This window comes from Xiphophorus couchianus, chromosome 7, assembly GCF_001444195.1.
Source record: "Xiphophorus couchianus chromosome 7, X_couchianus-1.0, whole genome shotgun sequence".
NCBI classification, from domain to species: Eukaryota; Metazoa; Chordata; class Actinopteri; order Cyprinodontiformes; family Poeciliidae; genus Xiphophorus; species Xiphophorus couchianus.
In genome coordinates this window covers 32,685,796-32,707,610 of record NC_040234.1, presented here as the reverse complement: position 1 = coordinate 32,707,610, position 21,815 = coordinate 32,685,796, and the positions used below count along the sequence as shown (strand labels likewise).

General features: G+C 41.7%; 1 protein-coding gene across 15 annotated transcripts in view; it reads right to left on the bottom strand.

Moving 5' to 3' along the window:
- ttn.1 (titin, tandem duplicate 1) overlaps positions 1-21,815 on the bottom strand; it is a 155,829-nt gene that overhangs the window by 46,740 nt on the left and 87,274 nt on the right. For all 15 annotated transcript variants that reach the window (XM_028024207.1, XM_028024211.1, XM_028024213.1 and 12 more), the window contains 43 exons: positions 21,610-21,800; positions 20,899-21,328; positions 20,384-20,689; positions 20,013-20,197; positions 19,640-19,769; positions 19,361-19,512; positions 19,136-19,283; positions 18,869-19,034; positions 18,412-18,563; positions 17,897-18,193; positions 16,340-16,639; positions 15,692-16,006; positions 15,465-15,613; positions 15,231-15,381; positions 14,860-15,141; positions 14,449-14,751; positions 14,012-14,314; positions 13,577-13,858; positions 13,302-13,489; positions 13,085-13,196; positions 12,698-13,000; positions 12,202-12,510; positions 11,726-12,007; positions 11,343-11,642; positions 10,875-11,168; positions 7,809-10,778; positions 7,399-7,719; positions 7,016-7,300; positions 6,571-6,876; positions 6,277-6,440; positions 5,828-6,068; positions 5,320-5,595; positions 4,922-5,221; positions 4,498-4,800; positions 4,109-4,408; positions 3,688-3,975; positions 3,293-3,595; positions 2,800-3,102; positions 2,388-2,693; positions 1,671-1,958; positions 782-1,072; positions 417-704; positions 38-320 (listed from right to left, as the gene is read on the bottom strand). In XM_028024207.1, the coding sequence (XP_027880008.1) occupies positions 38-320; positions 417-704; positions 782-1,072; positions 1,671-1,958; positions 2,388-2,693; positions 2,800-3,102; positions 3,293-3,595; positions 3,688-3,975; positions 4,109-4,408; positions 4,498-4,800; positions 4,922-5,221; positions 5,320-5,595; positions 5,828-6,068; positions 6,277-6,440; positions 6,571-6,876; positions 7,016-7,300; positions 7,399-7,719; positions 7,809-10,778; positions 10,875-11,168; positions 11,343-11,642; positions 11,726-12,007; positions 12,202-12,510; positions 12,698-13,000; positions 13,085-13,196; positions 13,302-13,489; positions 13,577-13,858; positions 14,012-14,314; positions 14,449-14,751; positions 14,860-15,141; positions 15,231-15,381; positions 15,465-15,613; positions 15,692-16,006; positions 16,340-16,639; positions 17,897-18,193; positions 18,412-18,563; positions 18,869-19,034; positions 19,136-19,283; positions 19,361-19,512; positions 19,640-19,769; positions 20,013-20,197; positions 20,384-20,689; positions 20,899-21,328; positions 21,610-21,800 (13,846 nt within the window). The remainder of the gene's footprint in view (positions 1-37; positions 321-416; positions 705-781; positions 1,073-1,670; positions 1,959-2,387; positions 2,694-2,799; positions 3,103-3,292; positions 3,596-3,687; positions 3,976-4,108; positions 4,409-4,497; positions 4,801-4,921; positions 5,222-5,319; positions 5,596-5,827; positions 6,069-6,276; positions 6,441-6,570; positions 6,877-7,015; positions 7,301-7,398; positions 7,720-7,808; positions 10,779-10,874; positions 11,169-11,342; positions 11,643-11,725; positions 12,008-12,201; positions 12,511-12,697; positions 13,001-13,084; positions 13,197-13,301; positions 13,490-13,576; positions 13,859-14,011; positions 14,315-14,448; positions 14,752-14,859; positions 15,142-15,230; positions 15,382-15,464; positions 15,614-15,691; positions 16,007-16,339; positions 16,640-17,896; positions 18,194-18,411; positions 18,564-18,868; positions 19,035-19,135; positions 19,284-19,360; positions 19,513-19,639; positions 19,770-20,012; positions 20,198-20,383; positions 20,690-20,898; positions 21,329-21,609; positions 21,801-21,815) is intronic.

Here is a 21,815-nt window from a genome sequence, read left to right as displayed (position 1 = left end):
ATTATTACTTAAATCTCTAAACAGTGTTGTGACGTACCTGATGAAGATGGTGGATTCTTTGGTGCCAGCACTGTTTCTTAAGGTGATGGTGTACTTGGAAGCATCAGTTCTCTGACAGTCCCTGATTAGGAGGGTGGTGTTGACTGCAGATGACTCAGCACAAACCCTGCCAGTATCTGTCAAATCTTCATCATCTCCCTTTTTCCAGGTGACCTTGGGTGTAGGTTTCCCAACAATTGGAATCTTTAAACGAACGGTGCTGCCCTCTTTGGCAATGTAGCACATGTTGGGCAACTCTCTTAAGTCACAGCTTGGAAGAACTTCAGATAAAAAAAACAAGAATTTTAAAATCTCTTTTTGAACACTCAAGTTCCAAAATTCCTTTACAGGAAAGTTTTATAAATGTGTGCACTTACTAATTTGGTCCTTAGCAATCACAGTCAGCTCCTTAGCAGAGCTTTCTCCTGAATCATTTACAGCTTTGACCTGATACTTGTACTCTCTACCCTCCACAAGGTCCTTGGCACTATACTGCATGTTCTTGGACCTCATAAGTTCCTTGTATTTGTCTTCACCATTGAGAACCTCTAGCACGTAGCAGATAATGCGACTGCCTCCATCAGTGAGGGGTTTCTTCCAGCTTAGAGTGCACGAGTCTTTGGTCACCAGCAAGGTTTTGAAGTCCATGACAGGCCCAGGCTCCTCTGAAAGTGAATAAATGAAACAGTGAACATTTTCTTTTAATAAAACTAAAAAATACATCAATTAATGTTTAACCCACCTGTTGCTCTGACAGAATCGGCTGTTTCACAAGATTCTCCAGTACCAAGCTTGTTGACTGCTGACACTCTAAAGAAGTAGGACCGCCCAGCATCTAGGTCTGGAACCTCAAAAGAAGTCTTGGTGCAGTTGTTTGAGACAACAGACCAGGCCTTTCTTTCAGTGTCACGTTTTTCTACTATGTAGTGGGTGACTTCAAAACCCCCATCAATCAGAGGAGCATCCCAGAGGATGTCTGCACTGTCTTTGGATGTCGCTTTCACCATCAGGTTTACTGGTGGACCAGGTGTATCTGGAAGGTGAACAATATTTTAAAATAAGACCTTAAATTTGAAATGATCAAGCACATTATATTTATGGTGTTTATAGAGTATATGTATGGATATATGTACAGTACAGACCAAAAGTTTGGACGCACCTTTTAATTCAATGACTTTCCTTTATTTTCATCACTATTGACATTGTAGATTCACACTGAAGGCATCAAAACTATGAATAACACATGTGGAAATATGCACTAAACAAAAAAGTGTAAAACAACTGAAAATACCCCTTATATTCTAGTTTCTTCAAAGTAGCAACCTTTTGCTGTGATTACTGCTTTGCACACACTCTGCATTTTCTTGATGAGCTTCAAGAGGTCGTCACCTGAAATGGTTTTCACTTCATAGGTGTGCCCTGTCAGGTTAATAAGTGGGATTTCTTGCCTTATAAATAGTCATGAAAAGAAAGAAAACCCATTGAATTAGAAGGTGTGTCCAAACTTTTGGTCTGTACTGTATGTATGGATTGATGGGTGGGTGCCAGGATGGATTGATTGGTGTGTGGATGTAAGCAGATTGACAAATAAATGGATGGATGTTCAGTATGACAGTAATTCCAGTACTAACCAAGAACTTTGACAACAATGGTATACATCTTCATGCCAGCCAAGCTGTCCAGAGACAGAATGTATTTGCCAGCATCATATCTGTTGACTTTCTCCACCATGACCATGGTGTCAATGTTGCTAGATTTGATGACAATGCCCTGACGGCCCTTAATGTTGGTGTTCATCTTTGCCCATGTGACCTTGGGAGTGGGACGACCCTTGATGGTTGCATACAACTTCATATTGCTGCCAGCATTAAGTTCAAGGAGCTCTTTCAGGTCAGCACTTAGCTCTGCCTCAGGAGCAACTAAATGAAAATACAAAAGGTGTATTTGTCATTGACAGTATTGGAAATCAGATTTCAACATTTTATTTTATTTTCAAGACAAAACATAATAGTTTATTTGCTTACTAGTTTCTATTTGGTTTGATTAAAATTCTATTAGCTTAAAATGGTAGATATTTACAAGAGCTTGGTGAACTGGTATACAAATTACTTCATATCTGGTCTAACGTACATGTAATATTCTAATTCTAAATGTCATGTTTTCATTTCCTGTACATGGAAAATCATCATAATTAATAGAAATACAGGCTTTCGAACATCAATCTGTGTTTAATTAATAATGTGTGTTACTTAATGATAAAGTTTATGAAATGATTGGGCTTTTCAGTAGTATCCTAATTTATTGAATGGATGTGAATTTTTTGTACAGAAAAATAATGCAAAGCATACCTATGATATCCTTGGCAACATGTTTGCCTGGGATTTCAGCTGGCTCACTGAAGCCTACTTTATTGACAGCAGTGATGCGACACTGGTACTCTGCTTTGTCAATTAAGTTCTGAATGACATAGTTAGTGTCCTGTAGGTTCCTGGGGACATTGCAGCGGATCCAGTCTGTTGTGTTGGTTCTCTTGCATTCCACTAAGTAACCAATAATGGGGCTTCCACCATTGTTAGCTGGTACAGTCCAAGTGAGACTGATTGTGCTGTTGGTGGTATCTGTCACAGTTGGGTTTATAACAGGTCCAGGAGGAGCTGGAGATAACCACAGTGATTAACTTCAGACAGCATGCAGAAATTTGATTTTTGGGATAACAAAAAATAGTCAGTTTTATTATGTGTATAGGTGTTTGAAACTTACTAATAGGATCCTGTGCAGTGGTGCCTTCAGAGGGTTCACTGGGTTTTCCCAGCCCAGCCATGTTGACAGCAATGACTCGGAACTCATACTCAATTCCCTCTGTTAAACCTGTTACTTCAAGAGACCTTTCTGTTAGGGGTTTTTTATTAATCTTGGTCCACTTCATCTCCTTGGTCTCTTTCTTTTCCACTATGTAGCCCAGAATGGTAGACTTTCCATCATCGACAGGCTCCTTCCAGCTCACAGTCATTTTGTCTTTGGTCACATTGGTGATTACAGGGGCTTCACAAGGACCGGGGACAGCTGAAAGTGGTGCGCAAGTAAACATCTTTCATTAGAAACTACAATCATGTGTCAATTTTTTTAAATTGTTGCTAAATCTGAACCCAGCTCGTGAGGTAACACATAACACACAGTTGCATGTTGGATTTAAACAGCAGCGCTAATGACAAGTTTAAAGTATGAATTTGAACAGAAGCATATGATGACTTACTGAAAGGGTTTTTAGCGATGATTGGGTTTGTGATAAATGGGTCTCCAACTCCCCATGCGTTTTCAGCACGAATTCGGAACTGGTATTCATGACCTTCGATTAGTTTTTCCACATTAAATTCTAATATGTCACCCTTTATTTTTGTTGACACCTGCGCCCAGTTAGTTCTGCTGGTTTCACGCTTGTCCAAAATGTAGTTATTGACAGAGCCACCACCATCTTTCAAAGGAGGCTGCCATGTCAACTTGATACTGGAGGCTAACACCTCTGTATATGTGGCACTTGCAGGGGGCCCAGGCACATCTGATAAGAAACAGAAAAGCAGTATGTAGAATAAATGTGAATTCAGGTTTGGATGAGTTTCAATTCTTACATTTAAAAATGTAAATCCTTACCTAGTACATTGACCTGAATTTCTGCAGTCTTTGAGCCACTTGCATTCTCAGCCAACACAGTGTAGGTTCCTGTGTGTTCTTTGGTGGCAGCCGGTATTTCTAATTGGAAATGTTGTCTTTGCTGTGTAATGACCTGGCCTTCACCTGACTTCAGAGTATCATCACCTCTCTTCCAAGTGACTCTGGGCACAGGCTTACCAAACACATCTGCTTCCAGCAAGATTGTGGCTCCAGCCTTAACTGTTAAAACTTTTTGCATCTTGGCATTAAGTTCAATCCTTGGAGGAACTGTGTATTGAATAAAACATCAATAATCAAACATTTTAACTGGCCAAAGACTTTCAGTAAAAATCAAATACAATAGTTTTTTCCCCACTATTTTTTAACGTCTTTGTGACTGTGTTGAGGAATTATGTCTTACCATTCTCAGCACAGACCAGGATTGGATCTGTTGGTTCTGAAGGCTTGCTCATGTTCACTGCAGTTTTAGCAATAACTCTGAACTGGTACTGAAGGTCTCTTTCAAGTCCTGTCACTGTATACTCCTCCCTGGGAACATTCTGACTGCTGGTGTTGCAACGTATCCAAGTGTCTCCTGGAACCCGCATAGCCTCAACATAATAACCTATGATCTTGCTTCCTCCATCATTTTTAGGACGGGCCCAAACCAAAGTGACAGAGTTTTTGGTTACATCCAAAACTTCAGGTTTACCAGGAGTGTCTATAAGACAAGCATAGAAATGGGTGATAGCAGAAATCTAGCTGGAAAAAAAAAACCCTTTTGGATATAGGCATTGGCTTTCAACTTACCAACAGGTGTTCTTGCTGTTACAAAGTCGGTTTTCTTGCTTGGTTTGCCCTGACCAGCACGGTTAATGGCTGATACTCTGAAAGTATACTCCAAGCCTTCAATAAGACCAGCACAGGGGTATTCAGTTGTGCGGACCACAGTGTCATTGGCTTTCACCCACAGAAGACTGTTTCTCTCCTTGCGCTCAATGTAATACCCTGTGATGGGACTGCCCCCATCACTCTCCGGTTTATCCCAGCTAATGAACATACAATCCTTGTTGGTCTTGTTGACATGACAATTTAGGGGCTCACTTGGAACATCTAGTGAAAAAGAAAATTTTATAATTTGAAATAAATACACTCTGTTTGCTATTGAATTTCTATTAATTAGCATCCAAGGCCAACCAGGCTTCAGTCTTGGACATATTTTACCCACACTTACCAAAAGGGAACTTTGCAACCATTCTTTCTGATTGAAGGGAGTCTGACACACCATAACGGTTTTCAGCGCGGATGCGGAATGCATATTCTTTTCCAGGAATAAGTTTTCCCAATCTACAACTGGTTTTTGTGCAGGAGGAAAGGGCTGTCACCCAATCGCCTCTGCCCACATCACATTTTTCAATAACATAGTTTGTGATATTACTGCCGCCATCCTCCAGAGGTTTGTTCCAAGACAGGGAACAAGCATCAGAATCAATGTCACTGATCTCCACAGGGCCTTCGGGAGGACCAGGGATGTCTGAAATATACAGTTGTTTACTAAGTCATTTGCTTTTGGTCAGATGAAAGATGTGTAACACAATTTTTCTTCAGAAATTAAAACATAGTATTACGCACCTCTAATGATGATCTTTATTGCCTGGGAAATTTGTCCCGTGCTGTTCTCAGCAACAAGACTATAATCTCCACTGTCACTCCTTGTCACATCTTTGATGATTAGGACACACAAGTTGCCCGACTGATGCACAGCCAAGCGACTGGATGGGACCACTGCTTTCTCACCACGTATCCACTTGCATGTTGGAACAGGTCTTCCTGAAACAAGTGCCTCCACTCTAAGCTTGGCTCCAGCTCTAGCACTTGCAGTCTCTGGCATAACAATCTTTGGCTCAACTGTGGTTCAAAAAACAAAACTGCCTGATTATTATTTTAAAACATAGTCAATTTAGACACAGACATTTCTAAATATCAAACTGTGGTCATGTTGAATCTCTGAACTGAGTTCCTTTGCTGTTTTGATGACAGCCAATTTGAAAATAATAAGTCTGTGAAACACATGGTGTTATTAAAAGAATAAACTGCAGAAAGATAATCCTAAATACAATTGCCATGCATCTAAACATACTCATCTGTTCCTTGATCTCGGTTGGCTCTCTAGTCTCAGTGAAAGAACTCATCCCCATGATGTTCTTGGCAGCCACTCTGAACTTGTACCTTTTCCCCTCCTTGAGGCCACTGACACTGATTGATAAACCTTTAACTGTTGTGTAGGCATTCCACACTTCTTTTTCTGGTTCAGCTTCTTCTTCCTCCTCTACTATTGGTGGAGGTGGAGGTGGTGGAGGAACTCCTTCTCCTTCAACCAGCTGTAGTTGAGTAGTACAGAAAGAAAAATAAGCACATATTAATTTGTAAATTTCTTAATATGTACATATAGTCTGAATTAAAAAATCATATATCTTTAAAGATAACAGTCTAATTGTTTATATCCAGTGTAATTATTGAAACTTATATTTCAACATTCTGACTTATCTAACTGATAAAAGCAGCAAAACAACAGTTTAGCTTACAAACCTCAACAGGGGCTGGTGGCTCCGGTGGAGGTTTGACTTCAATGTATTCAATGACATAGCCATCAATTTTGGCACCACCATCTCTTTCAGGCTTCACCCAGCCAATCATTGCACTGTTCTTGGTTATCTCCAGAATTTCAATCTTCTGGCAAGGGTCTGGTTTGCCTAAAAAAAGGAGTTCAATGTGTGAATACGTTCTAATTTCTAATAAAAAGATATCTAAAGATAGAGCTAATCTTTGATCCTAAATGAAATGTGATTTGTCTTGACGTCCTGATTATTGAATGATACTTACTGACAGGATCGGAAGCCAGGTAGGAAGTAGGTGTCACTTTGGGAACTCCAGAACCATACTCATTGACAGCGAGGACTCTAAAGTAGTATTCAGTACCAGGTATCAGACCACTGATTTTGAGAGGAATCTTATCTGCCTGAACTTCAGTCTTGACAGTTGCCCATGTCTTGCGGTCAATCGCTCGCTTTTCAACTATGTAGTGTGTCACCTCACTGCCACCAGTGATCTCTGGAGGATTCCAAGACAACATGACTGAGGTCTGCTTAATGTCTGTACCTTCGAGATTTAGTACTGGTCCAGGAGTATCTATGTGGAAAAATGACATTGCAGTTATTATTATTTTTGTTAACCTTCAGTTGGATCTTTGTCTTTTCTGGATGCTTGGAAAAACATATTTATACTTTTCAGGCAGCAAAAACTACTACCAAAAAAATCATTGACCTACCAAGAACTTTAACATTGACAAACACAGCTTTTTCTCCTGCAGGACTCTGTAAAGTCAGGCAATATTTCCCAGAGTCATCACGGGTGCTGTCAGGAATGACCAGGAAGGTCATTGTGTCGATGATGTCGACTTTACCCTTCCTAACAACGTTGTCAATACCCATTCTTCTCCAAGTGACTGTTGGATGTGGTCGCCCTCTGATGGTGGCGCAAAGTCTAATGGGACAACCAGCACGAACTGTGAGGCCCTGCTTCAGGTTGGCATCCAAGTCAATCTCTGGTGCCTCTGTTGGATAAACAGTTATTTTTGTTAAATATGAACCTGAAATCCAGCTTTGGTGTTTTGTGTAAACCTTGTCACACATTTTAGACAGTGTTCATTACCTAAAATTTCCCTTGGAATCACAGCACCCTCCAGGTTACATGGCAGGCTCATGCCCACTTGGTTTTGAGCAGACACCCTGAATTCATAAACTAGCTTCTCATCTAGACTTGTGACTGTAAACTCGCACACAATAAGTTGTGCTGCCACATTGCATCTCTTCCAGCCATCATCTCCTTTCTTTGTACTCCCCTGTGCCCTCATTTCCACAACATAGCCAATGAGAGGGGCTCCCCCATCAGACACAGACTTTGTCCAGCTCAGGGTCACTGTGGATTTTGTGCTGTCCACAACCTTTAAGTTGGTAGGTGGTGCAGGAGGCTCTGTAAGGGCATATAATGAAACATGAGGCAGTGGGTTTGGTTATGGAAAAAAACATTACATATATAAGACATTATTTTGAGGCACTTACCAACTGCATCCTTTGCAGTGATTGCACGAGAAGCCTTACTTGGAGTACCAACACCAATTTCATTCACAGCTTTGACTCTATACTGGTAATCATGGAGAGGTAATAGTCCAGTGACTGTGAAACGAGTTCCAGGGACTGGATCCTTGTTGACAGGGGACCACCTGACTGCATGCTCCTCTCTCTTCTCCAAAAGATAGCCTATGATTGGTTTTCCTCCATCTCTGTCAGGCTCTGACCATTGTACAGTCATCTCCTCTTTTCCGATCTTGGTGACCTCTGGTGCTTCAGGGGCATCAGGTACACTGAACTGCGTGCCAGCAACAATAGTCTCACTCTGAACTGCAGGTCCAGGGCCCATTTTATTCTCAGCTCGAACTCTGAAGATGTACTCATTACCCTCAATAAGTCGTGTTACTTTAGCTTTATTGGTGATGACAGCATTAGAATGTACAGACCAAACCCCTCTCTTTGTCTCACATTTCTCGATAATGTAATTGTAAATATCACAGCCACCATCATCTTCAGGAACTTCCCAGGCCAGGTTGCACCTGTCAGTGGTGATACCAGACACCTTGAGGTCCCTGATGGGACCAGGTCTGTCTAATACATTAATTGTACATTTAGCAGAGCTGGTTCCTGAACTGTTGGAGGCTGTAACAACATATTTGCCACTGTCTGTGCGTCTTGCACCATTAATCAACAGTTTGGAAAAGTCTGCACCAGTTTCAAGTTGCAGTCTGGGGCCTTTCTTAATCTCCTCTGTGGTCTCATCCTTTGTCCATTTGACATCAGGCTGAGGTTTGCCCTTGACTATTGCTTCTACTGCAATAGAATCTCCTGCTCTAACAACAAGGGTTCCATCCAGTTTAATCTTAACCTCAGGCAATACCAGTTGTTCCTTAACTAGTACTTCTCCTGTTGTCACCCAATTACTTTCGCCTCCCTCATTTTTAGTCTGAACTCTAAACTGATAGATTTGATTTTCAATACACCTGTCTGCCATGAAGTAGGTCTCCTTGATAGCCCCCTTGTGAAGTCTCTCCCACTCTTCAGCTTCTTTTGGTTTCTTTTCAATATGATAAGCTATGTTTCTACTACCACCATCATTATCAGGTTTCTTCCACTTCAAGAAGCAGAAGGTCTTCCCGACTTCAGATATATGGAAATCTATGGGTTCCCCAGGTTTCTCAATAGGATCAACTGCCAAGACAGGTGACTTTGTCTCTGTGGATGGACCAACTCCTATCTTATTTTCAGCACTCACACGGAAGAAATATTCACAGCCCTCAGTAAGAGGAGCCTTTATCAAGCGCTTGGTCCAGTCATTGGAAACCACTGTCCACCCTCTTTGACTTGGCTGACGGCATTCAATTATATACTGAGTAATCTCAGTTCCTCCATTGTCCTCAGGGTTTTCCCAGGAGACCATGCAAGATTTCTTTGTCACATAAGCCACTTTCAAATTTTGGCAAGCTCCTGGTATGTCCAAGACATTGACCAAAATGGTGGCCTGAGCCTGTCCACTGCTGTTCTTTGCAACAATACCATACTTTCCATAATCTGACCTGATAGCATCACTGATAATTAGTTCACAAACAGGGTAGTTGTTATTCATTTCAAGGCGCTTTTCTCGAGACAAGGCTCTGGCATCCTTGGTCCATGTGATCTCTGGATCTGGTCTGCCTTTTACTCTAGTAATCAAACTGATTATCTGACCTGCTCTGACTGTCACAGAGTCACGACAGGAGACATCAACCACAACTTCAGGAGGCACCAGGATGTCTTTTGCCAAAACAGTCTCAGGTACCTCCCTGGGCTCACTGTCTCCAACCTTGTTTGTAGCTCTGATACGTATTCTGTACTCCATTCCTTCAATCAGCCCAGGCACTCTGTAAGCACAGATCTTGATTAGATCCTTGTTGATTCTGTCCCACTGGGCAGATCCTGACTTCTGAACCTCAATGAAATAGCCCAGAATTGGACTCCCTCCATCTCTTGTGGGTTTGGTCCAGCAGATGTCTGCATAAGATTTACTCCAATCCTTAAGCTTGGGGTTACCAGGAGGTCCAGGTTTTGTGATGGCACGGGTGGCTTTGATTGGGTCAGATGTGAGTGAAGGCTCACTGATACCAGCAATATTCTCAGCAAACACTCGGAATTCATAGCTATTGCCTTCAAACAGACCAGAAACTCTGTATCTTAGGTCTAGCACAGGAGTTTTATTGACACGAATCCACTTTCCTGTCATCTCTCTGCGTTCAATAACATAGCCACTAATGGGGCTACCTCCATCATGGTCCGGTAGGGCCCATTCTACTGTTACAGCATTTTCTGTGACATCAGAACACTCAGGAAAGCCTGGAGGTCCTGGAGGGTTGAACATATGCTTGGCAATAGTAGGAGGACTTTCAAGGCTAGCACCAATCCCAATCTTGTTCTCTGCTCGAACCCTGACAATGTACTCACGGCCTTTCTCCAACCTTGTCACCTTGGCCTTTGTACTGGTGCCACTAGAGCTAACCACTGACCAGGGCTCCCATGGCTTCTTGACATCCTTCTTTTCTACCACATAGTTAGTGATAGGTGTGCCACCATCATCTTTAGGTGCCCTCCACTGTATCATCATGTGATCTGGGGTGACCTCCAAGATATTGATGGGTCCGATTGGTGGTCCTGGTAGATCCAATACAGTGACATGTAGGGCAGCAGTCTTACTACCTGCAGGATTTGACACAGTGACTATGTACTCTCCAGTATCTCCTCTCTGGCATTCTGTGATACTTAAGGTGGTTGAAGGTCCAGCAGACTCAATTTTAAGTCGGCCCTCGGGAGTGATCTCCTTTCCATCACTGATCCATTTGGCAGTGGGAAGAGGGATTCCTGTCATCTTAGCTGGTAGAGTAATAGTACTGCCAGCTTTGACTACAAGACCCTCAATAAGCTTCACATCAACTTCAATAGTAGGTGGTACTAAAAGAGAAGAAAACAGCAACAATGTATTAGGTTTTTAAGATCTACCTAAGCACATGAAAGAGTTTGTTGTGAGAAATACTCAATGTGTCTTACATGTCTTCTCCTGACAAGTAACAGGGACACTGGTGTCAGGGCTGCCAACACCTATAGCATTCTGAGCTTTGACCCTGAAGCGGTAAGTTTTGCCTTCAACCAGACCTGTTACATGACTGTGGTTGTTGCTCACAGTTTTGAAGGTAACCCAGTCAGTTTGGCCCTCTTCTTGGTGTTCTACAATGAACCCAGTAATTTCACTTCCACCAGTGCGATCGGGCCACTCCCAGGCCAACCACACCTCTGTCTTGTCTGCATCAGTATGGTGGAGGTTTTTGGGTGGGCCAGGTGGATCTTAAAGATGTTAACAAAAGTAAAATTAATTTCGGATCATTTATGTATTTAAAAAAAATCATACCAAATGTTTAAATAGCCAACCATTTTCTGGAAATACCATGTTATTATAATGATTTATATCTTACTGAATATATAATTAGACAGCAATACTGTTACATAACCTTTACTCACATAGAGGATCAACAGCCTTGATAGGTGTCTTGGTCACGACAAAGTCACTCCTGCCAAACTGGTTTTCAGCAGCTACCCTAAATAAGTACTGGATTCCCTCCATCAGGTACATTGCCATAAGACTAAGCTTCTTATTGGCTGGAGCAACTGGTACCCATTGCTCTACAGCCACATCCTTCTTTTGCACGACATAATGGGAGATGACTGCACCGCCATTGTCCTCTGGCACCTTCCATGTCAAATAAGCAGACTCACTGGTCACCTCAGACACCACAAGATCTCTTGGAGGAGAAGGCTTATCTGATGGAAACAATGTGTTAATAATTCACATAATTCAGATTTCAGAAGTTAAAATAATTTGTTTTAGTTTACATTTCACTTACTCAGCACAAGCACGGCAACGGTTGCAGATTTCTTTCCAGCAGCATTCTCAACTGTAATAGTGTAGTTGCCAGAATCTGCACGGACACACTTGGGAATGAAGACTTTGCTACCAGTGGCCGTAACTGCAACAGTGACGTGAGAAGGAACATCTCCATCATTTTTCTTCCAGGCGACTGTCGGTGTCGGCACACCCTTAATTGTGGCACTAAGTGTGATATCAGTGCCCAGCATGGCTAAGTGGTCACGAGCCATGTTGGCATCCAAGAGTAACTCTGGCTCCTCTGTGGAAACATAAATGGAAAAGCAAACTGATTGTTATGAATATTAGAACAAAAAAGCCAATAACAGAAAAATGTCAAGTTGTTCAATATGAGGCAAAAAAATAATAATAAATGAATTATTCTGTGTAATGAATGCTATGCATTATTCATACAATAGATACAATAAGCTTTTTGTTCTTAAATGATCTCCTTACCTAGCCTGTCATGGACTTTGATGGTCTGTTTGACAAAGGCAGGGTCGGATTTGCCTGCTGCATTTACTGTAAAGATTCTGAAGGAGTACTCCTGTCCTTCAGTCAGACCTGTCACCACATAATGGAGGTCAGGACACTGCTCTGGAGTCGTGTTGGCCTGAATCCACTCTACGGCACCAGGCTTCTGATACTCCACAAGGTAGCCAAAGATTCGCCCTTTTCCATCGTGGCGCGGCATCTGCCACTTCAGACTGACTGAGTCTTTGGTTTTGTCATAAGCTTCAGGGGTAACTGGAGGACTTGGACGCACTGTGAGGGGATAGTGCTCAGATTAGAGGAAACAAGCATAACACTGAAAATCCATAACATAAAAATGTTACTTAAAAACATAATACATATAAACATTTTGACCTTTTTCTAAAATACAAAAACACAACAAAACATGCTGAAATTCAAATTTGATGCAGCAAAAGAAGTTAAAAAGCATTTCACTGACCAATGGGATCCTTGGCAAGGATTGGTTTGGATGGGGGACTAGGATCTCCAGTTCCCAACTCATTCTCAGCCATCACCCTGAATTCATACTCGCAGCCCTCTACCAAGTCCTGGACACGGTACTGAGTGGCTGGGTAAAGTGGGTCTCTGGTGACTCTTGACCACCTCTTGGCTCCTGGCTCCTTCTTTTCCAGGATATAGTTGGTGATGGGTTTACCTCCATCACGAGGCCGGTTCCACAGAACCAAAGCATTGGTAGCATATACCTCTCTGACTGTTGGCATCTCAGGGGCTTCAGGGACTCCTTTATTTTGGAAATATCATGACATATATACAGTTATTTGGACATATAATTTCTTGGAGCTTTAACATGATAGGGAAAACGTACTGAACAGATCTTTAGCTTTCATCTCCTCAGACTCGAGAGCATCGCTGATACCGTACATATTCTCTGCAGATATTCTCATGATGTACTCCTTGCCTTCGGTTAGCTTTGGAATCTGAGAACATAAATAATATTTAAATCATCGCTAAACTTTGCCAATCTCCTTCCAGTGGAGTTTTGAAGATCTTGAGACAACATGAAAGAAGTGAACCAATACTACCTTGCATGTGGTCTTAGTTGTGGCAGATGTTACTGTGGTCCAGGTCTCTCTGTTGACATCTTTCTTCTCAATTATGTAATTTGAGACCTCAACACCTCCATTGTCCAGAGGAGGCTTCCAGGAGATAACCATATATTCCCTGTGAACCTCCTCAAACACCACAGGGCCAACAGGAGGAGTTGGACGATCTGATTGGATAAAGAAACAGCAAAATAATTATTACTCATGATCGTCTCTGCTTGTCTTGGCACAAGTTTTTTCAACATTCTACATACCTACGACTATGACGTTGCAGACACCCTTCCTGGATCCGGTGCTGTTTTCCACAACTACCACATATTTGCCACTGTGCTGTCGCTCTGCCTTCACCAGGCCAAGCGACATCATGGTTGGAGTGTTCTTGAATATTATGTGTTTGTCAGGCTTCAGCTCCTCGTCATCTCTGTACCAAACAATGGATGGAGCTGGTTTGCCTGTGTAGCGACCCTGAAGTAGGCAGCTCTCTCCCACACGTATAATGATCTTATCACGGAAGTCCAACTCAATGGTTGGCGGCTCTGCAAATACACAAAAAATAATTTCCTGGTTAAATTAGTTAAATTAGGAATGGTTAAATTAGGACCCTCAAATGTTAAGCTTTAAATGTGAATCTACTCTGATTTCCTTTGATATTGATTAGCAGCTGAGTTAAAGTTTGGAAAATGACTCACCAAGTGCATCCTTGCAAGTGATTGGTTTAGTGCAGAATGATGGTTTACTCTGTCCAACTTCATTTACAGCAATTACCCTGAACTCATAAGTGTCTCCCTCTCTGAGACCGTCATATGTGAACTTCCTGTCCATTAACGTCTCTTTGGTAAGTCTGGTGAACTTGTCTTTGCCAATCATACGCGCTTCAAGAATGTACATGGTAATATCGGAGCCTCCGTCAAATTTGGGCGCTTTCCAAGCAACACTGATCAAATTTTTGGTAACCTTGGTGACTTCCAGTTCTTCAGGACGGTCCGGTACACCTTAAAAAAAAGATGAAAACATGTCTTAACATGGAAAGTGGGGTTTTTACAGCAACTAGTCACATTACTACATTTCGTGTCATCTACCAAACCCCTTTATTTAAAGTGAATGTAAAAGGTTTTTATTTACTCACTCATTGGCTCCTTGATTACAATCTCAGCTGCAGTCTCAACAAAAGGTCCAATGCCAATGGCATTCTCAGCGGCCACTCTGAAAAAGAAGGCCTTTCCGAGGGTGAGATTGCGAGCAATGGCATTCTGCCTGCTGGCACTATAGGACAGTGATGTCCAGGCTTTACGCTCTCCTTCACGTTTTTCAATGATGTAATTGCTGATGGGTGAACCTCCATCATTGTCAGGGAAGAACCAGCTGAGCTTGCAGGAGTCGATGCTCAGGTTTTCAGCCAGGAATGGAATGCCAACAGGTCCAGGAACATCTAAGTTAAAACAGAATGGAATTTGTGAAAAAAAAAAACCAAACATGCCTAACAGGTGTTTTAGATATACTTTTTTTTTTAATCATTTATCATGAAACTATCACTCACCTAGGACTTCTACTGTGACATTCTTTGTTTTCTCCCCACTGGCATTCTTGGCGGTCAGGGTATAAATACCAAGGTGTTTCCTTGCACAGGGCTTGATGACCAGTGAAGAGCTGATGGCGGTGGTCTCCATTTTAGCTTCTGGTGGCAGTCCAGCACCATCTCTGGTCCAGGTGATGTCAGGTGTTGGCTGCCCTGACACATAGGCAATCAAACGGATAACACCGCCTGCATGGACCACCATCCTCTCCTTAATCGAGGCATCCAGATCCACCTCAGGAGCAACTGGAAGGAAGAAGTTTCTCATTACTGCCTGCCTGCTACACTCAGTTTCAGTCTTTATAGTCCCTATTTATGAATAATGTTTAACTTACTGGCTCTGTCGTTGACCTCAAGCACCTCTGGGACTTCACCTGGCTCACTGTTACCAGCAGCATTGAAGGCAGTCACCCTGAACCTGTACTGACCACCTGTCTTTAGACCACTGATCACAAAACGTGTCCCTCGGATTTCAGTTTCCTTAGCCTGGAAAACATAATGCAATTTCATATGCATTATACTGTAATCATAATCATCACATTTAGATTAAATAACTGTTTTTCGCTCACCTTAACCCAGGCCTCAGTGCCTTCCTCCTTGTACTCCACCCAGTAGCCGATTATCTTGGATCCACCATCTTTTAAAGGTGGAATCCACTCGAGATCTACTGTGGATTTCGTCCAATCAGAAACCTTTGGGGTCGGAGGAGACGGGGGACCTTCACAGGGCAACGGGTAGCTGGTTACTATCCTGGTCTGTGTGCTTTTAATGTTTCATAAACACGCATGATACTCACAGATAGGGTCTCTGGCAAAGACAGGGTCTGTTGGAGGACTAGCAAGACCAGGGCCCGCGGCGTTGATGGCAGAAACTCTGAATAAATACTGAGACCCCTCAACAAGACCACTCACTACGAAGGACTCGCCAAGGCCCATGGGACGGATAGGGTCCCTGGTAACACGAGCCCAACGTTTGCCTGTGGTCTCTTTACGCTCCAGCCAGTAGCCAGTGATCGGGGTGCCGCCATCATCCTCAGGCTCCTCCCAGTTGACTGTCATTGAATCCATGGTGATGTTGGTTACGGTTGGCTTCTCACACTGACCAGGAACAGCTGAACATGAACAGAAATATCTATATTTAGTCCTGGAGCATAACATCATTATTTTTCTAACTCACTCCAGAAATAAGAATTGTTAAAAAAAAAATTGCAGAATTTTGTAGAACTACTTTACCCCTAGTTTATGTCACTGTATTTTAACCACAATTCAAAATATGAAAGAGAATAGAATAGAATAGAATTCAACTTTATTGTCAATGCACTGTCACAAGCAACGAGATGTAGTGAGGCAGTTAATGTAGATATATCAACTTACCTTTTTCACATTGTGAAGCTGGAGTTGTAACAAATTATTGAATGAAATCATTACCAGAAGTTGAAACTTACTGCAACGGTTTCGGGCAACCTCAGGGTCACTGTCCAGCGGCTCACCAACTCCATACTTATTTTGTGCCATGATGCGGAACACATATTCATGCCCCTCCATGAGGTTCTCCACTGTCCAGATTCGGTCTTTGGGCTCGTTTGTCACAGGCACCCAGGTCTTCCTATTGGCCACACGCCTCCAGATGACATAGTTCGTGATTTTAGAACCACCATCATCCTTTGGTGGTAGCCAGGAGAGTGTAATCTTCTCTGCGCTAATTTCTTCAAACTTAATAGGAGCTGAGGGAGGACCAGGTCGACCTGCAAACACAAAAACAAACTAATAAAAAAACACTCTGAATATCCAACACTATGCTCTAGGGACTAACTTACTGCTCTTTTCATTTTTAGAGTTATAAAATAGGTTTTAATTGGGACAATATTATTTATTTATAGCAATAACTGATTGTTTAAGGTAGATACACACACAACCACTGGCACACACATAATACAAAGGACCCCGGATAAGCGGGAGAAGATTTGTTTACATTTTTATTCAAACCTCTACAATATTAAATCAGTGAAAGGGCCTGTCGCTACCATTTAAAAGCCCAGAATCTCTACTTATTTACCCCTATTCTCACGCCATCTGTCACCCGAAATGGGAGAGGTTTCCCAATGAAAAAATTATGTCTACAACATAGTTGCTCAAGGTATATGTCTCAAAATGTTAGAGATATTGAGGGTGAAGAAACTCACTTACATTTTTATGTAAGTGAAAATGTAAGGTTTAAGTGCAACCTAAAGGAAATGGATTTACAGAACATAGTTAACAAAGAGAGGGGAAAAAAGCTCTAGAGCTGTCTGGTGCAATTTTCCAGCTAGGAAGTAAAGATTATTTGGGTGAATTCAATCAGGCATCTACTATTGATAAAATTTACAACACAATCAAAGCCTTGACGACTGGTTTATGTCTTTGCATAAAGCTTACTACAGTGTTTACTGTATGATAATCTGTCAATAATTATAAATTTGACTGTACTGTTTTAGCATCCTTGGCCTGTGTAAATATTACATCATTAAAGTAATAGATTGACATTTGGTGTTTACATATATATCTTTTTGCATGAATATGATATATTATCTTTGACATAATTTAGCTTGTTCTAAGAATACAAATGCATTTTATTTTGTATATTTATTTTATAATAATTTGGAAATTGTTCAGAAATACTACTCCTTTTGCAATGGTAACACTTGGAATTTGAACTTGTTTTTACTTAAATAAATGTCTAAAAGGTCCCAACAACATTTCATTTTTTTTAGTCTTTGTTGTTGTTGGCCTTGCCTAAAACTAACCAATTGGTGCACAAAATTTATAATCTGCTAAATACTTTGATATACAATCATGTATCAGTTAGAAGTGCTTTACAGGGGCAGAAGAATGAATGGATATATAAGAAAACACTCTGAGGGACTTTAATTCAATAAAAGACACTTTTAAGATGAGTACAACATTAGGTTTGTTAAATCCCAATTATTTATGCAGTTCAATTTGTTAGTTAGATGTGACCTTACCGAGCACGTTGAGCCTCATTTCCTTGGATGCTTTGCCAAGACTGTTGGAGGCCACCAGAGTGTACAGGCCAGTGTCATGGCGTTTGCCCTGCTGGATGAGCAGCGTGCAGCTGTCATCTGATACAATCTTGTTGATGTGCTCGTCATACTGGACCTCGACCTTGTCATCAGGCTTATGGGGAGGTGCCTTGTACCAGGTGAGTGTTGGGAAAGGACAGCCACGAAGCTTGGCCACAATGCTGATGTCAGAGCCCTGCTCCACTTCCATAAACTCCTCCAGCTCAATGGATGGAGCACCTGAAAATAAAATTGTTTGTGACTTATTCTTGAAGAAGTTAGTTTGTTTTTACTTTTAAGGTTCTGTGTCAATACAGACCCTGAAAATAAAAAGCAAAAGTATACTTAACCATGACATTGTGTATCTATAATTTATTTACATAGAGCAAAATATAATTTTCGTTTAGAACCTAGATCCCACATGTCTTTAACTGAACTTCTCAAAGTGTTGGGCTTACAGGTCTGGTCCTGGATGATGACGGGTCCAGCAGTAGTTGATGGCCGGCTCGGTCCGGCCTCATTGTAAGCTATCACTCTGAACTCATACTCATCTCCCTCTGTCAGGTCCTCCACCTTAAAGTTTGTGGTGTCGACATCTCTCCTGTTGCACCTAAGAGATACAAAACTAACGTTTAACAATAGCCGACAACAAATCATCAATCAAATTCAAACAAACAAAAAAAACACTATACTGTAATATATAGAAGTTATCTAGCTCAATTAAAGTTCAGTGATTTTTTAAAATGCTGTTGTCCTGAAATTTTTGTATTTTAGTTCTTCATCAAAGCATCAAAGCAACTGAAAGCCTCAAAAGTCAAATGTTTGATGTGATCCAGAATAGTAAGTTTAGAATTTGAATACGACAGGATTTGATTCATATGGTTAGCCTGCATAAACAGAAAAGTAAAGCTTTACCTCCTCCAAGACTCCTTTTGGGTACCGCTGGAATCCCAGCACAGAAGATCAACACTGTAGTGCGTGACTGGCGAACCTCCGTCGTTCTTCGGAGCCTTCCAGGTCAAAGTGAGAGTGCCCTTTCTTATATTGTGGATCTTGAGCCTTGTTGGAGGATCCGGAGGATCTGCATATACAAATGATTTTAAAATGAACTCAGAGTAAGGGTGTTTGCCTGGAATCTTACTAAGAAGTTTAAAAGGCTAAATGAAGAAAGTTTTGACATACGGATGGGATCCTTAGCTTTGGTTCCTTCAGTAGTCTCAACAAATGGGCCAAAGCCAAAGCGGTTTTCAGCTTTGACACGGAAAAGGTACTCCTCACCATTAATGAGGTCTGGAACCACCAGAGACTGGGTAGCACAGTTTGGGTTTACCTAAAAGAACAAAGTCAGGGTGAAATTTTGTCCATGTTGTTTGTGATAAATGAGCAGTTGGAGGCCAAATTGTTTACCTTGGTCCAGGCTTTGCCTTCCACAGTCTTCTTCTCAATAAAGTAGCTTTTCACCCTCTCTCCTCCATCACTTTCTGGAGGCTTCCAGGTGAGTCTGCAGGTTCCTCTGGTCACATCACTCACCTTCAGATTTCTAACAGGTCCAGGGAGGTCTGCAGATCAACAAAAGGGTTGGTAACAGTATATTATCCACCTTAATATATCATTGTTATATATATGTTTTTTTTAATTAACATTCCTTTAAAAAATCTTGAGAAATAATACCATGCCTCTACATACCGAGCACATTGACTCTGACTTTGACTACTTTGTGCCCAGCCGGGCTCTCTGCATTGAGGATGAATCGACCAGTGTGGCTCAGCTTGCTTTCTGGGATCACCACCAATGACGTTGTGTCAGTAGAATGGATCTAAAATAAAACAGCAATATGGAGAAAAATATAACTGACTGACTCATAAAAGGCATGTTTCAAATCTTAAACTTATCCCAAAATAGTTGTATCAGAATCACTATTAACAATTCATATGCTTGATTGTTTTTTTTATTTGCGTTAGTTGGTAAAATATTTTGAGAACCACTTTTCATTTACAAACAATAAGTCAGCTGTGCAATAAATGCTAGTCTGTTGATATCTCTTAAATATGACCCCAACCTCTGAGTCAATGGGCAGTGTGTGAAGGTCGTTCTTCTTTTCAGTCTCGGCAGTTCCATCAACGAATGTCCAGGTGACTTTGGGAATGGGTCGTCCTTTTATGGTCGCAGGAATTCTGATGGTGGTTCCTGCTCTGCAGTTCAGCAGGTCGTGAGCACTCACATCCAGTGTCACTGTGGGTTCAACTGTAGAACATGACATCAAATATAGTCAGTGGAATGGAGGAAGTTCAGGTTTGGTATCATGTTCCAACATAATTTGCTTTTTAGCTGCAATAGTTCAGAGAAGGAATGCTAGAAATAACTGCAGGTAGTTACATACACAACATACATGTGCAATTTGAAAGTCTGACTAATGTGATCTGTTCTTACTCAGGATGTCCTGAACCAGGATTTCGCCTGTCCTAGCAGGCTCTGAGTTTCCTGCGGCGTTCACTGCATAAATCTTGAACTTGCACTTCTTGCCCTCTTTCAGATCAGGGACGGTAATTTCAGTGGATGGGTGGAGCTTGTCGGCTGGGTTGACCCTTCTCCAATCTGCAGAGCCCTCCTCGTGAACCTCAACAATGTAACCCTTGATTGGGCTTCCACCATCTCTTTCTGGAGGAGTCCAGGTGAGTGTGATGCTGCTCTTGGTCTTATCTTTAACCTCTGGGCTGCCAGGTGGGCTTGGAGGATCTAAGAAACAGCAGAAGGAAGGGCTATATGTCTTTCTTCTTTACAGAAAAACTAATAATATTCTGAGCTTACTCGGTTTACTTAAAAATTAAAGAATTAAGCTAGTATCTCCTGAGTGTTGATGCTTAAGCAATAATGGTCACATAGTTTGTGGAGTTAAAAAGTTCATAAAACAGTAAAGAACCATTCTGGAAGACAGAATCACTCACTGCATGGATCGGTGGCGAAGCGGCACTCAGTGGGTTCACTGTGTGGTCCGATTCCTGCTGCGTTGCAGGCCGCAATCCTGAACTGGTACTCTGTTCCTTCTATGAGCTTCAACACTGTGTACTGCAGGCCCTTAACCGCTGGTTTGGTGACCGGAGCTCGGTTAACACGACCCCAGTATACGGCACCACGCTCCCTCTTCTCCAACCAATAGCCCTGGATGGTGGAGCCGCCATTGTCCAGAGGGGGATCCCAGGTGACGGTCATAGTGGTTGCTGTTGCAGCTATGATTTTAGGGTTACGTGGAGGTCCAGGAAGGCCAAACGGATCCCTAAGCTGGACTTTTTCTGAATCACAACCATCACTGACACCATACTTGTTTTCAGCTTTGATCCTGAATTGGTAGACTCCATTCAAGTCCAATTTGTAGACCTGAAGGACCAAAACACAAAAATTTAAACACTTGTTTGATTACGTGTGGGGATTCTCTATTGTCTGACCAATGTGGCTTCATTATATTATTACATTATAACTAACATATTATCGAAAATGAAGTACAGTTGAATTTCAGGTTATTTTCAGAATATTTATATTAAAACCAATACAATCTCTAATTTACAATCTCAATTTCAGGAGATCGTAATTCTAACATGTTTTAATCTTCAATTATGTTCCTACATAATAAACTTTAAAAGTTAGCAGCATCAACAAACCCCATATCTTCTGTCGATCAGATTGATGGTCAGGACGTCAAAGTCTGATTTCTTCTTGCTGGCATCTCTCCGCTCCACAATGTAGTTGGTTATCTCACTGCCTCCATTGTCCTCCGGAGCATCCCAAGTCAGGTAGCAAGAGTCTGCTTTGATGTCCGACACAACAACATTCCTTGGTGGAAGGGGGCGGTCTGAAAATGCATGGT